The sequence below is a fragment of the Ascaphus truei genome, chromosome 2 (genome assembly GCF_040206685.1).
Source record: "Ascaphus truei isolate aAscTru1 chromosome 2, aAscTru1.hap1, whole genome shotgun sequence".
Lineage (NCBI taxonomy): Eukaryota > Metazoa > Chordata > Amphibia > Anura > Ascaphidae > Ascaphus > Ascaphus truei.
Window position 1 is genome coordinate 457,202,045 of NC_134484.1, and position 13,547 is coordinate 457,215,591.

The 13,547-nt window shown below is 46.5% G+C and overlaps 1 protein-coding gene across 2 annotated transcripts in view; it reads right to left on the bottom strand.

Annotated features, from left to right (window-relative positions):
* HHATL (hedgehog acyltransferase like) overlaps positions 1-13,547 on the bottom strand; it is a 60,531-nt gene that overhangs the window by 39,199 nt on the left and 7,785 nt on the right. For both annotated transcript variants that reach the window (XM_075588001.1, XM_075588002.1), the window contains exons 2-5: positions 7,925-8,066; positions 6,587-6,654; positions 4,502-4,615; positions 333-527 (exon numbers count right to left, since the gene is read on the bottom strand). In XM_075588001.1, coding sequence (XP_075444116.1) covers positions 333-527; positions 4,502-4,615; positions 6,587-6,654; positions 7,925-8,030 — 483 coding nt within the window. In that variant the 5' untranslated portion in view covers positions 8,031-8,066. The remainder of the gene's footprint in view (positions 1-332; positions 528-4,501; positions 4,616-6,586; positions 6,655-7,924; positions 8,067-13,547) is intronic.

Here is a 13,547-nt window from a genome sequence, read left to right on the forward strand (position 1 = left end):
TTGGAGAATATTATTCTAAAGCCTTCAGGGCTGTAAAACTGGTGCAAAAGCATCATTAGATTTGAAAACAATAAGACTATATCCTTGGAATTATACGGGGCTGTGTTCTTCTTATAACATAACTGCCCCTGTTGTGCACCCGGGAAACTTTGATGAATAAAGTCCCCCAGTCTGAGTGTAGAACAGTAGCAGTCATATATTCTTATTCCTATTTGTTGATGAATATAAAAATTTACATGCACTGAAAATGTAGAATAAAACACCCTGACTTTCAGCAACAAAAAAAAGTAGGTCTAATTCTGCCCAGACGCTCCGAGCCCATTAAAACATACTTGCCAGGAGCTGAATGGTTCCACTTTGAATGTCGCCAGACTACACAGGCCTGCGGCAAAGCACAGCCACTTCTGCTTGACCATGGCGACAGAGTAGAGTAGGACACAGTGAGACAGGATCAGCATCAGGTAGTTACATCCCATAATCCCCAACACGGTCAGTATCCCGTACAGCATGTAAACCAGTGACCTGTACTGTGAGGAGATAGATGTTAAGCCAGACCGCACTTATCGCAGTGGAGCACATGTTCAATCCCAGAAGCTCCACTAACACTTGCAAATCAATACCACATACTGTACCTACTAACCAGCTCAAATTCAACAGTGACGCAATATATCGTTGACGAGAGTTACTTTGCAGCTATGGTAACATTATTTCTTCATTTATCTTAAACAGGGTGTTTTTTTAGTTATGTCTTAAGGCAAAGGGGTGTGCAAAGTTTTCCCCTTCTCGAGCTCCCCTCCTTACATTTTCTCCGGTGTTTCTGACATCACGACGTCATATGATGCGTTGCCATGGCGAAGCGTTGTCCGGAGACAAGGTAAGGGTAAGGTAAGGGACTTTACAGAGGCCTCACGCGCTCCCCCGATATTTAATTTAAATGCCTTTTCGAAGAGCGTGGGGCCTCTGTAAGCACTGCGTCCCTCCCAGAAAATCTTGCGCACCTCTGTCTTAAGGCATAAATGGAGACATTTCCACCATAGTAACGCCCTGTAATTCTTCTAATTATTAAGCCATTTTGGTCCTACTTTTTGCAGCTGCCAAAAATTAAATACATGTTGCAGTATTTAAAAAAAAAAATAAGCCTTACATACCGGCCCTACAGCCCCCGTCTCCATTACCGTTGGCAGCACTCTACACCCAGTATCACAAGCACGATGCCTAGATGTCCCGTTTGTCTCCTCCCTGAAGTTCTCTTCTCATATTCACTATGTAGCTAAAGCCTGCGGATTTTTCCTCCGTAACATTGCTAAGATACGACTTTTCCTCTGTCGCTCTACTGATAAACCTCTGAGACACAGGCCCTCATTCTCTCCCGTCTCTACTATTGTAACCTTCTGCTGTCCGGCCTTCCTGCCTCTCACCTGTCTCCCTTACAATCTATCTTAAACGCTGCTGCTAGAATCACTCTACTCTCTCCTAAATCTGTCTCAGCCTCTCCTGCTGAAATCCCTCTCCTGGCTTCCTCTTAAATCCCATATTTCTTACAAAATTCCCCTCCTCACTTTTAAGGCTACACACTCCTCTGCCCCTCCTTACATCTCCACCCAAATGTCTCACTTTGCACCTGCCTGACTCTTGTGTTCTGCTCAAGGATGTCTTCTGTCTACCCCTCTCTCATCTGAAACCTTACACACTCACTGCCCCACACCTCGGGAATGCCCTTCCCCTCAATATCTACCTGACTCCACCTTTAAGGCCCATCCTAAAATACACCTCCCTACTGAAACATGTGGGTAGCTCCCTTGGCTAGTACTATACATCTCATATGCACTGACCTTGACCCCTTGCATATGAGGTACACCCTCCCACTGTCTGTGGGGTCTGGAGGAGGAGACGCGACCAAGAGCAGTGCCAAATTCAATGTTTGGGGGGCGTGCCCGTGACGTCACGTGAGCGGTTCGCCCTCATTGGCTGAACCGGCACGTGACCCGGACGTCGCGCGCCAAAATCCAAAGCTTTTGTTATGCGAAAAATTGGTTGCACCGTCGCGCCCGTGCATGCGCGCTCTATGGCCTTGCGCACTGCCTCGCAGGCTTTTGTGTGCGGCGCGCGCGACATCGCTCGCGTCGTCGCGCTAGCTATGGACGCGGGCTTAGACTGTAAGCTCTTCGGGCAAGGGACTCCTTTTCCTAGTATTTACTTTTATATATGAAACGCTTATTCCTATTACGTCTCCTATTATGTCACGCGCATTGCTGCTGTGAAGCGTTAAGTACATGGATGTTGCTATATACAAAGACATACATACCTAAGGTTAGAGGACAGTGAGAGCTAAAGGGACATGAAGAGAATCAAGGTGAATGTTGGTACAATGTGCTGAAACCCTGCGATTAAAGGGCAAATCGGGAGGCAGGGATGCATAATAGTACTAAGGACATTATTTTGACGCAGAAGAAATCTTGAAGAAGAAAAACAGAAACAGGCCACTTCGTTTCGCACAGGTTTGTTTACATGTTGATATACAGATGTTGCCTGATTCATCATCCCTGGAGTCATGATTGAGAGGGGGATACAGCCACGTCTCGTGGATTGCCGGTGGTACTCAACAACCGCGGCGTGACCGGGAAGCAGGGCTCCAGAAAAGCGCCAGGCTACATCTGTATGATTAAAAGACTATGGTGCAGATCCACAGAGCTCCGTTAAATAAGGTCAAATAACGTGACGTTACCTAAATAGGTCATGGATGTCATGTTCCCTGAGTTTAATGGGTGTCTTAAAGGCTAAATATATGAAGAAATAATGACTAATGGCTAGAGATCTCATTAGCATCGGCTTAACGCCATGTTACTTTAGCGCTTAGCTTCAAATAACATGGCTGTAATAGGGGCAAGCCTGTGTACAATAGCTAGAGCTGTTGGGTGTTGGTCGGGCAGGGGTTAATCCCTGTCTGGAGGAAGCCAGGGATACAAACGAGCCCAGAGTCTAGCAGGGGTTTAGAAGGCAGGGAAGGGAACTGTTTCTCTGTCTCTCCTGGGTCTGCGTACAGACCACAGGTGCATGTCCTGGACCCTTAGGCTGATGCCCCGGTGTCGACGCAGCACGTGCGCCTGCCAGGCTGGCAGCGCGTGCAGCTGAGATTCCCGATCTGCGGTGAGCTGCAGGGGGAAAGACGGGGGGGGGGGGGCGCGGCCACGACATCACCTGGCAGGTTCGCCCTCATTGGCTGAACCGCTGGGGGCGTGGCCAGTGCTCCGTCGGGAGTTGTGAGCACAGATTTCCTGTCTTCAGTTAGTGGCGTGGCCCCATTGAGGGGCGGTTCTTGTCCCTGCAGCGCCCACCATAGCGGGCGCTGCAGCAGGCAGCGGGGACCTAGCCTTAAGAACACTAGGGCATGCAGGCGATAACCCTGTGTCCTTGATGCCAAGAGACACCAGAACTATATTTACGTCTATAAACGTACAGTATATGGATTTTCATACGCTGAAGAAACTGAACTTTGGCCTAGGAAAATTCTATACTTTATATTGCTGCACCTTGGCTGAAGAAAAGCCTATGTTTTTTGTTTATTGCACTTTGACGAAATAAAAGCCTACATTTATTTTCCCAAAGCAATTCTCTTGTCTTCCCCTCTGCATGCACCTCCTGCAAAGGCGTTAAGCCTGTCTTACCCACAGGTGGCGTTACTCCCATTAAGACTTTGAATAGATGTTTAATTAAAGTTAAAAAAAGAGAAGACAGGAGAGGAAAAGAACCTTGTAAATAACATTATGATAGGTATGATCTAACTAACAGCGGTCTTACACTTACCCAGACCCTATAAAAGACCTACTTCAGGGTCTGGATGTGAGTAACGACAAGTTTAGCCCTGACCTAACTAACACAGCATTAACTCCCTGCGCTAACTATAACAGAGCTCTGGGGATATGCGTTGTTAGAGGGAACGCCTCTTGGGCATATCATTAGTAGGAACGTCCGTTATAGTAACACATGGGCTCGTTACGGCTGAAAACCGCACTTAAGACTTTAACTAAAGTTAAATCGATAACAAAGTTTTATGGATCTGAGCCAATGAGAGATAAGAGATAGTGACTTAATAAGTCTCAGATATAGTCTGTAACATATCTTACCTATATCATATCTCGTATTACTAAGGGGGTTAACACAAAAATTACTTATTTATATGATCCAAATGAGACACCCATCAGATAATCAATAGTTGAATGCAATCATTTTTCTATCAAATGTGTAAGAAACAAAGTAAAATCATAATTACTAGTACATTTCACATTTACAATGGTATCAGAATGACAGTCTTTGTTAATGCAATTTCCAATGTTTTTAGTTATTTTAAATGCTGTGTATAATTGGCGATATGCTATAATACATCATTATTGGGGGGCTTCCAAGGAACCCCTTCAGGTTTGTCTGGGGCATCAGTAGATGACTCCCTTGTGGAGACAGACTGGCGTAGGACGCGTACACACAAGAAATAGAAGAAACCTACCTGAGGAACTAGCATAGAAAATATCTTGGCAAAGATGACATGTCCCGAAAGGGCAAAGATGATATAGTTCCTAAATGTGCTGAACCACATCACCCATTCAAAGTCAGAAACATCCTGTAAGGAAACAAGAGAGACACACACACATATATAATCCAGTAACAGGTACAGTAGGTAAGTCTAAATAAAGAGGAATGCTCAGCATGCTAACATATTCTTGAAAGGTGCACTGTTTAGTACATTTGGGCCTCAATGGCTTTTGGTTGATTTATAATACCCATTGGCCACCATGTCTCTCTTATTGGGTATGTCAATGTGTACTGATTTTCTTATCACTTTGTTGCACTAAGGATATAGTTTTATAAACTTGATCACTTGTGAGCACATTCACATGTCTTAGACAGGTCTACAACCCTGCCTTTCACCATTATCACCTAGCATACAGTGCTCCCACTGCAGCAACCTCACACTGATGGGACCCATCAAGGTTGAAACATGCCTGAGTGGTTTGACTGACTTTGCATCTAATCCCATGCTGTGCTTAAAAGCTGTGTGAACAGCAGAGCATTTGCTTATATGTGTTCCATGTAAATGGATTTCAGGCAAAAGGTGACACATTGTGTGCTCATTTGCATGTCATTTCCCAGAATCCCTTGCTGCAGTGGGAGCACTGTATGCTAGGTGATAATGGTGAAAGGCAGGGCTGCAGACCTGTCTAAGACATGTGAATGTGCTCACAAGTGATATTTTTTATTGGCTATATGCTAACGGTGGAGGTTTTTTGTTGCCTTTTTCACCCAACATTACTTAAAATGTGTGTATCCATCCATCCATCCAGCTTCTCAAATTCAGGTTTTTGTTGTTGTTGCTATCACTAAATGAGCTCACCCAGCTCCTTGGAGATAATGCAACAACAAAGGAATGAATGTAAATGAATAGCCCAGAATTACAAGAAGTCCCATTACCACTATATTTAATACTGCTGGTGTGTTGTTTATTCGAGCTGGATTATTTATCCTATTTTTAAATCTGCAGTCCCTGATAATTTGCAAAAGCAACAACCACTGAACAATGTCATTGTCTTCGTTAAACAAATGTAATCATCATGTACAGCTGCAGCGGCCGTTATTGGAACATTTCACGCGGTGTATACCTCGGAATACCCATGTCATGGCGCGTGATTTCTTCCAACCTTCCCGCCTTAAGACGCGAGTGCAGGAAATGGCATTTTTTGGTGTTCTGGCTTTTAAACACCTGAAATTGACACAGTAGCACAGTACTGTACACATTACAATTCATTCATTTCTGCCACAGATACGCGAAGAATTGCACCCAAAGAAACAGAATCCATGAAATTCAAACAAATCAACCGCGGTAAACACGTGTGCCTGGTGTGATTGGCGGCGTTAATGCCATGTGGAGAACTGCAGCGCACACGAAAACGGCGCCGTGAAATGTTCAAATAACGGCCGCTGCATCTGTAAGTAAGTATGTGACGGTTTTGGTGTCTTTGCAAGTTAAGAAGAATTGTATTTTTGTCCGGGCCATTAATTGGGGGACTGCTTGTCGTCAACCAAGTGTTTACCCAACATCAAGCTCCCCTTGTCCCTCTCAGGTGGACAGTCAATATAAGGAGAGAGGTTTGAAGCATTGCCTGTGCAAACTCCTGTTCAGCTCATAGTAATATTACACACAGGAAAGTAACTACTGTAGATCAGGTGGTGGTCAACTCCAGTATTCAAGAGCCACGAACAGGCCAGGTATTACGGATATCCCTGCTTGAGCCACCTGTGTTGAAACAGGGATATCCTTAAAACCTGACCTGTTAGTGGCCCCTGAGTACTGGAGTTGGCCTCCCCTGATCTAGAGGAAATTGAACCTTTCTTGTGTCGTTGTTCACCATGTTTACAAAACTAACGTGAAAAGATATTTAAAATACTAAAATGACATGCACCTAGATTTAACTCCTTGAACTCCTTACATGCTTATTTGGGCATTGGGTGGGGCTGCACCTTCAAGGGGCTGTTGTATGCTTCAAAGAATGGCCTTTCGGCCACTAAACTGCTGGCTCTTTCCTCGCTGACTTACCATTTTCCGGCCAATGTATGTCCAGCCCTCCTTTACATTGTTTCTAAATGACTTTCTGTTCACGTTATCTGTAAAACAGAATATAGTAAATAACAGAGACAAATCCTTCCATTGCTGCAGCGGTGGCTCCTAACAGAGGTTCGTGACTAAGCGATAAGCAAAGTTTGATGGTGTTGGTTACTAAGGATTTTGCATTGATGTTTCACATGTGCGCTGCGAGACCCCAGAGTTAGCCATTAAAAAGACTGCATGGCGAATAAAGGACAAATTAATCAGCTCGTTTCAACAATAGTTTGCTGTGTCGTGGTCAGAACAAGCCGAGCCCTAGGATTGCAGCACATCACCCGGGTAAGAATACTTGTCATGGAGGACAATATGGCCGCCGGAGTAAGCATCCCTCCAGCATCCAATAGAAAGGCTTGGCAGACATCTTTTTCAAGCAGCAACTTCATTGGATAAGACGCATACAGGGGACCACCTTACTTTTAATGAGGTCACGTCAACAATGCTAACTTTGGTTATTGAGTTTCATCAATTCTTTCCTCTTACAACCTTTTAGCACACTTGGGAGTTATTTACTGATGTCTTATCTGGAAAACTGATGCAAGAAACAGCGCCATATTTATCAGACAAAGGGAAATCCAATGAATTCATGTTTTTCTCTGTTAAATCTGATCCGGTTTAGCAGCTAGGAGAGTGGCCAAAGGGTTAAACTAAATAACCAAGTAATTATTATTATTATTATTGAAGTATTTGAACGTTATACTTATTACCATATATGTTTTGTCAATTGGATGTAGCATTGGGCACCCCTGTCTTTTGTTGTACACATTTGCCACGCTCAGTAGCACTCTGTTTGAAATAAATATATATTCTTGATGTGGTGGGTGTAGGAGTTTGAGCTAGCTGGGAATATGTGTGTTAAGCTAGGAGACTTCAGTAAGTGACTGCCTTGGGTGGATAATTTATTGCCAGTCGGGTCACAAACTCCTCATCTAACAGAGAATAAACGAATGAATGGTCCCACCCATTGAGCAGAAGTTAAAATAAAGCAGCACTATTTCAAAACATAGAATTTGACAGCAGAATAAAACCACTTGGCCCTCCTAATCTGCCCATTTCCCTATCCTCAGACCCTATTCTTTTGTATTTAAGGTAGCCGTATGTCCAATTTCCTTCCTGTGCTGACCTCTGCCACCTCTGCCGGGAGGCTATTCCCCATCCCCACCACCCTCCATGTGAAGAAGCACTTCCTCACATTTCCCCGTGCCTGCCGCCCTGCCGCTTCAGGGCGTGTCCTCTGCTTCTAGCAATCTTCTTTTATGATGAAATAGTTACCTTGGGATGCTTCAAATATTCCATTCATGGAGTAAACCAAAGTGCAGGTCAAGACGAGGGCATAGAATCCCAGCTCATAGTGAGGTAGTACCGCTTTGATCCCCATGGTGGCAGGTTAGAGCACAAATTCTGGGATCCAAACCTAGGGGGAGAAATGGAGCATTTTTTCATTCATTCTGTACCTTAGGTTTAATGTAAGTTCTGTACCTTCCAATGGGCCGATATGATCATGTTTACAGATGTACCTGAGCTTTCAAGACCTCACGAGTCTCTTGTACAAAGTAAATGACAGCCCAGACAATGGGGGTGATGCATCATAGCCAATTTGGAGCAACATTGACGCAAATTGCGCCATTTCCATCTGGCGCCTCTTTACGTCAATGTATCAAGGTCTTTGCGCCAAGTTCGGCTCTGTTTGCGTCAGTGATTTGGGGGGTGCCAGCAGGAGGAGTTGCATGCTGCACAGATTATAATGAGACGTATTACACTCTGTGTCTCCGCGCATCACTTTTTGTATCTTGTGTTTGCCTCAAAAACATCTGCCAAGTCAGCAGACGCGTAAACGTTTCTGGCCAACAACTTGCGTCCCACGTCAGAGACGCTTTCGTAAATTTGACGCAAATGCGAACAGAAAATGGAGCAATGTGTCAAAACAAGCTTCTAAGTGCTCTCTTTACATTGCACATCTCCCCCAATATTTGTTCGGGACAGTGGAAGTCCAAGTCATAAATAATGTGAACCAGGGGTGGACAACTGAAGTCCTCAAGGGCCACCAACAGATCAGGTTTACAGGATATCCCTGCTTCAGCACATGTGGCTCAATCAGTGGCTCATCTGTGCTCAATCTGTGCTAAAGCATGGACTGATTGAGCCACCTGTGCTGAAGCAGGGATATCCTGCAAACCTGACCTTTGGTAACCATAGAGGACTGGAGCTGGGTACCCCTGATGTAAACTAAGTCCCAAAGCAGTCCTGCGGCCTCATATGCACATGGCCAGTGTTTGACAAATCCATTCACCTACAGGCCCGTGGCGACTGGATTTGACCCTGTGGCGACCTCCTCATGGCCGCCCAAGCATGGCAGGATTGGGGGCGGGACTAAGTGGCGAGTAGATTTTTTGGTTCGGCGAGTAGATTTTTGGGTGATTTGTCAACCACTGCACATGGCCATTTATTTATATTGTAGCAATCCATGCTGGAGAAGTGGTGAGCAAACGCGAATGACTCATTTTCCAATTCAAATGAACATAATGAGGAGTGCAACGGGAGCTCCTGATTATGGATGACGGATCCTGCCAGCCGATCCTCATGCTTCTATTCATTATTGATCTCAACATTTACCTCTGATGAGGAACGAGATATCAACGTTTCAACATTCAGGAGACAACTAGCCCCCATTGAAAATGCAGTCCAATAAAATGCAGGATTTTGTGGCAATTAGAACATTAGTTGAAAATGGCAAATTTCCACTGAAATATAAAACAATAACGTAGGTTGTCTTGATAACTGCTGGTGCCAGGGAAATAAAATAAGTGGAAACACAGAAAAAAAAAAAATCATGTTTCAGGGAAACAATGACACAACTAACTGATCACACTGTACACTACCAGGGTATGGTACTGAATTCAGTTCCCAGATTTGGGAAGATGGGGGGGGGGGGTTGGGGGGGAGGGGAGGTGGGCACAGCTTTAATGCTTTAGCTGCCAGAGAAGCTTGCAATGCATTCTGCAACCTCCTAAATCAAGTATTTCTTTTTACCCTATATGAGCCAGTGGGGTACTTGTAGCTGAACCTCAGAAACCTAAAGCTCCCGGCATATGTCTGATTGCCACAATATATATATATATGTATATATATATATATATATCTACTATATATTTCTGAAAGCATTGTATGTATGTATGTTTCCCAGGTGTGTTCCCTGTCCCTAGCGGCAATCTCATTGGTCCCTTGGCCCGCCCGCCCGCGCACACCTCTCATTGGCCTCACACACTCACACCACTGCTTCAGGCCCCCTTGGCCCGCCCCCGCACACCTCTCAATGGCCTCACACACTCACACCACTGCTTCAGGCCCCCTTGGCCCGCCCCCGCACACCTCACCACTGCCTCACTCTCCCAGCCCTCAGTGACCTTTGGGAACGCTTCACAGCACCTAACTCTCACTGCTCTGGGAGACTTGGGAACGCTTCACAGCACCTAACCCTCACTGCTCTGGGACACTTGGGAACACTTCACAGCACCTAACTGTCACTGCTCTGGGACACTTAGGAACGCTTCACAGCACCTAACTCTCACTGCTCTGGGAGACGACGCTTCACAGCTCTCACCTTTCAACGCACTAAACCCTCACCGGCTGCTACCAACAAAATAAGGAATCAGGTACAGACTCTTCTCTATATATATTGTTTTGACATAAAGCGCACGATCACCTGCACACACTGGACAACGCAAGCATCTCCTACACTATCACTCAACACACTCCCCCCCCCCACACACCACAACCACTACCGGCGGCTCGCGCTCACAGGTGCAGAGAGGGGGCGCGTGCGCAGCACTCCCCGGACGGGAGGAGGGAGAGCAGAGAAGGGCCAGGCGCGCGACAATCGGAGGAGCGCAGGAGAGAGGAGCGGTGCTGTGAGTCCTGGCAGAGGTGAGGGGGCTTTGTGTGTGCGTGGGGAGAGGGAGGGACAGTGTGTGTGGGACACCGTGTGTGTGTGGGGGGGAGGGACAGTGTGTGTGTGGGGAAGGGGGGGACAGTGTGTGTGGTGGGGGGACAGTGTGTGTGTGGGGAAGGGGGGGACAGTGTGTGTGGTGGGGGGACAGTGTGTGTGTGGGGGAGGGGGGGACAGTGTGTGTGTGGGGGAGGGGGCGGCAGTGTGTGTGTGGGGGGGGGGACAGTGTGTGTGTGTGGGGGGGGGACAGTGTGTGTGTGTGTGTGTGTGTGAGGGGGGGGACAGTGTGTGGGGGGAGGGGGGACAGTGTGTGTGTGTGTGGGGGGGTGGGGGCAGTGTGACTCCCGGGCAATGCCGGGTCTCTCAGCTAGTATATATATATATATATTGCAGAATAAATGAGTACTTCAGTATTAAGTGATACCTTTTTTATTGGACTAACAATTTATGTCATAGGACATGCTTTCGAGAATTCTCCTCTCTTAGGCCGTGCCTATAGTGCTGGCGACGGAGACGCGACTGATGACGTCACCCGTGGCCACCAGCGAAAGATATAATTTGATTTGAAGCGATGTCTCTGGCGACAAGGCCAGCGACGTCACGAAAGGGGGCGGGCTGTGGTCTATGATTGGTTTAGAGACAGTAACATGTGGCGACTGTCTCTAAAATATGAAATAGACCCACCGTCGCCAGGCACTATAAGCGCAGCTTTAGGTCAGCGATACTGGTTGACAAAGGAATCTATGGCTAAAACAGAGGTTTATACCTGTGCTGAAGCAGGGATATCGTGAAAACCTGACCTGTTTGTGGCCCTTGAGGACGAGTTGGCCACCCATGCTTTAGTAGGAACAGGTTGGGCTAAAAGTAAATACACAACATGTAACCCCCTGTGTGATGAGACCACACACACACTGTCTCCTGGCAGGTTCCTCTCCAATATGCTATGGACATGTGACTGTTAATGCACATGATAGCAGCCAATGATAACGGCCATGGACGAGGTGGGACTAAGGGGGGTGGCCATGTTGAGGGCAGACCTGCGTGGACCTGAGTGCTATCTGGTTCAGTTGAGGATTGCAGGGTGTGCACGAGTGCACGTGGCAGCAGGAGCACAGAGTTTCTGTCAGGACGTGATTGAGAGTTCGAACGCCGTTGGAGGGGATCCTCAACTGCTACAAAGCACAGCGGTACCGAAGCACCCATTGCAAAGTACAGGCACCATCACTAAGCCAATATACCCAGGATTGGGTGGCTAACGCAGCACTGACACTGATATACACTCTCACAGCGTTATTGGGGAGTGTGTTATAATTGTTGTCCTGGAACCTGTAAGGTCTTTTCCCTATTCTGAGGCTGATAGCACTCCGCAGTGTAAGATTGCAACATTGCTACTCCCTTGTTGGCTTCTCAGCCATTTGCCTTGGCAACGCCCCTTTTTCTTAGTGGGTTGAGCTTTCCCTTCCTCCCCCTCCTAGTTGGCATAGTCCTTGTCTTATTTCCTGATTGTCCAGGCTGGCATATTTTCTCTTTCAGCCAGCAGCCATCTTGAAGCAGTCACCTCACTCAACTCCTCTGTTAAAGCTATTGTAATTTACCTATCCCTGATACTAAGCTATCCCCATCACCTAGCATTATCCCACTTGCCATCCTAGCTGCCTTTCCTCTCCATTATTCCCACCTCACAGTGTTTACCCCAGAATCTTTTTCCCCTTTTATTTGTATTGTTGTTGCCCAATAAACACTTCAGTAAATATGAAGCTTCCCTTGCTTGGTATATGGGATTGAGTTAAGCTTCCTTCCTTTACTCACTTGTCACAGTGAGTCTGAGACAGAACAATTGTATACTCTGCGTAGTGATCCTCTGCTGAGGATCACAGGTTGGTCGAGTTATTAGGGGTGCAGTAAACCGGTTGTATCACCCGTATACAGTGTCTGTATTTATTCCCACTGTCTGACCTTAGACCACGTGTGGCCCATTAAGCTATCAATAAGGACTGAAGCCCCACCTCAGCAATAGTCATAAGTCTGGGAGCTAAAAGTAGAGGGGTTACAAATACTTGACCGACAAACACTTACACATTTAGAGGCCCCAAAGAAATGGAATTTGTAATTCATTTCCAAAGAACAAAAAAGATAAATGTTTGCTTTAGGCATGCTTATATTTTTTTAAGGAAACCAGTTAGATTGTTAAATTATTTACAAATGTTTTTTGGGCCAGTTGCATGGGATTAAACCAAGAGGAGCCCATGGAAGAAAAGGAAAAAAACACCCTAACACCCTAACTAAACTCCACTTTCATTTTACAGGACTGGAAGCGGGGGGTCCTCCAAAGCTGAACCGTATTATTTTCACAATGAGGACCCCCAGTTCCTGAGATATTTACTGGTCAAGTTACCGGTATTCCTTCACGGTTTTTAAAAGGGATTTAAATCGCCATCCAATAGAAAGGCACAACGAATGATGTTGCAGCTTCCTATTGGACTGAGATTTGGCAGCCATTTTGTTTTCCCTTGAGTTAGCATTAAACTCTGTAACTTCACCAGTAAGTATCTTGAGTAAGGACCGGGCCATGGTGCCTTTGCCCGCTCGGAGGCGTGCGGAGGCTGTGGGAAAGTGGGTGCTTCCTGTGGGCATGGTCGACGGGCTGTGCCGGGCCATGGGGGCGTGCCTAGAGGCGTCACGGAGCTGGGTCGCCCTCATTGGGCGAATAGCTCACGTGTCCGGCCTGTCGCGCCAAGAAGTCAGTTTGAACTGAGTTCTTGCGCAACGCGCGTCCCCTCCCGCATCCGCACACGCCCGCATGCCGCATGGACGCGAACACAGCCTTAAGGTCGTCTGTTCATCTGCACAGTCTGCTGTACCACGGCCCCAGCCTAACGGGGGGTCCCCGGAGCTCAAAACATTGACCTTTGGATCAGAGTGACCCTCCGGTTGGGGGATAAAAACAGT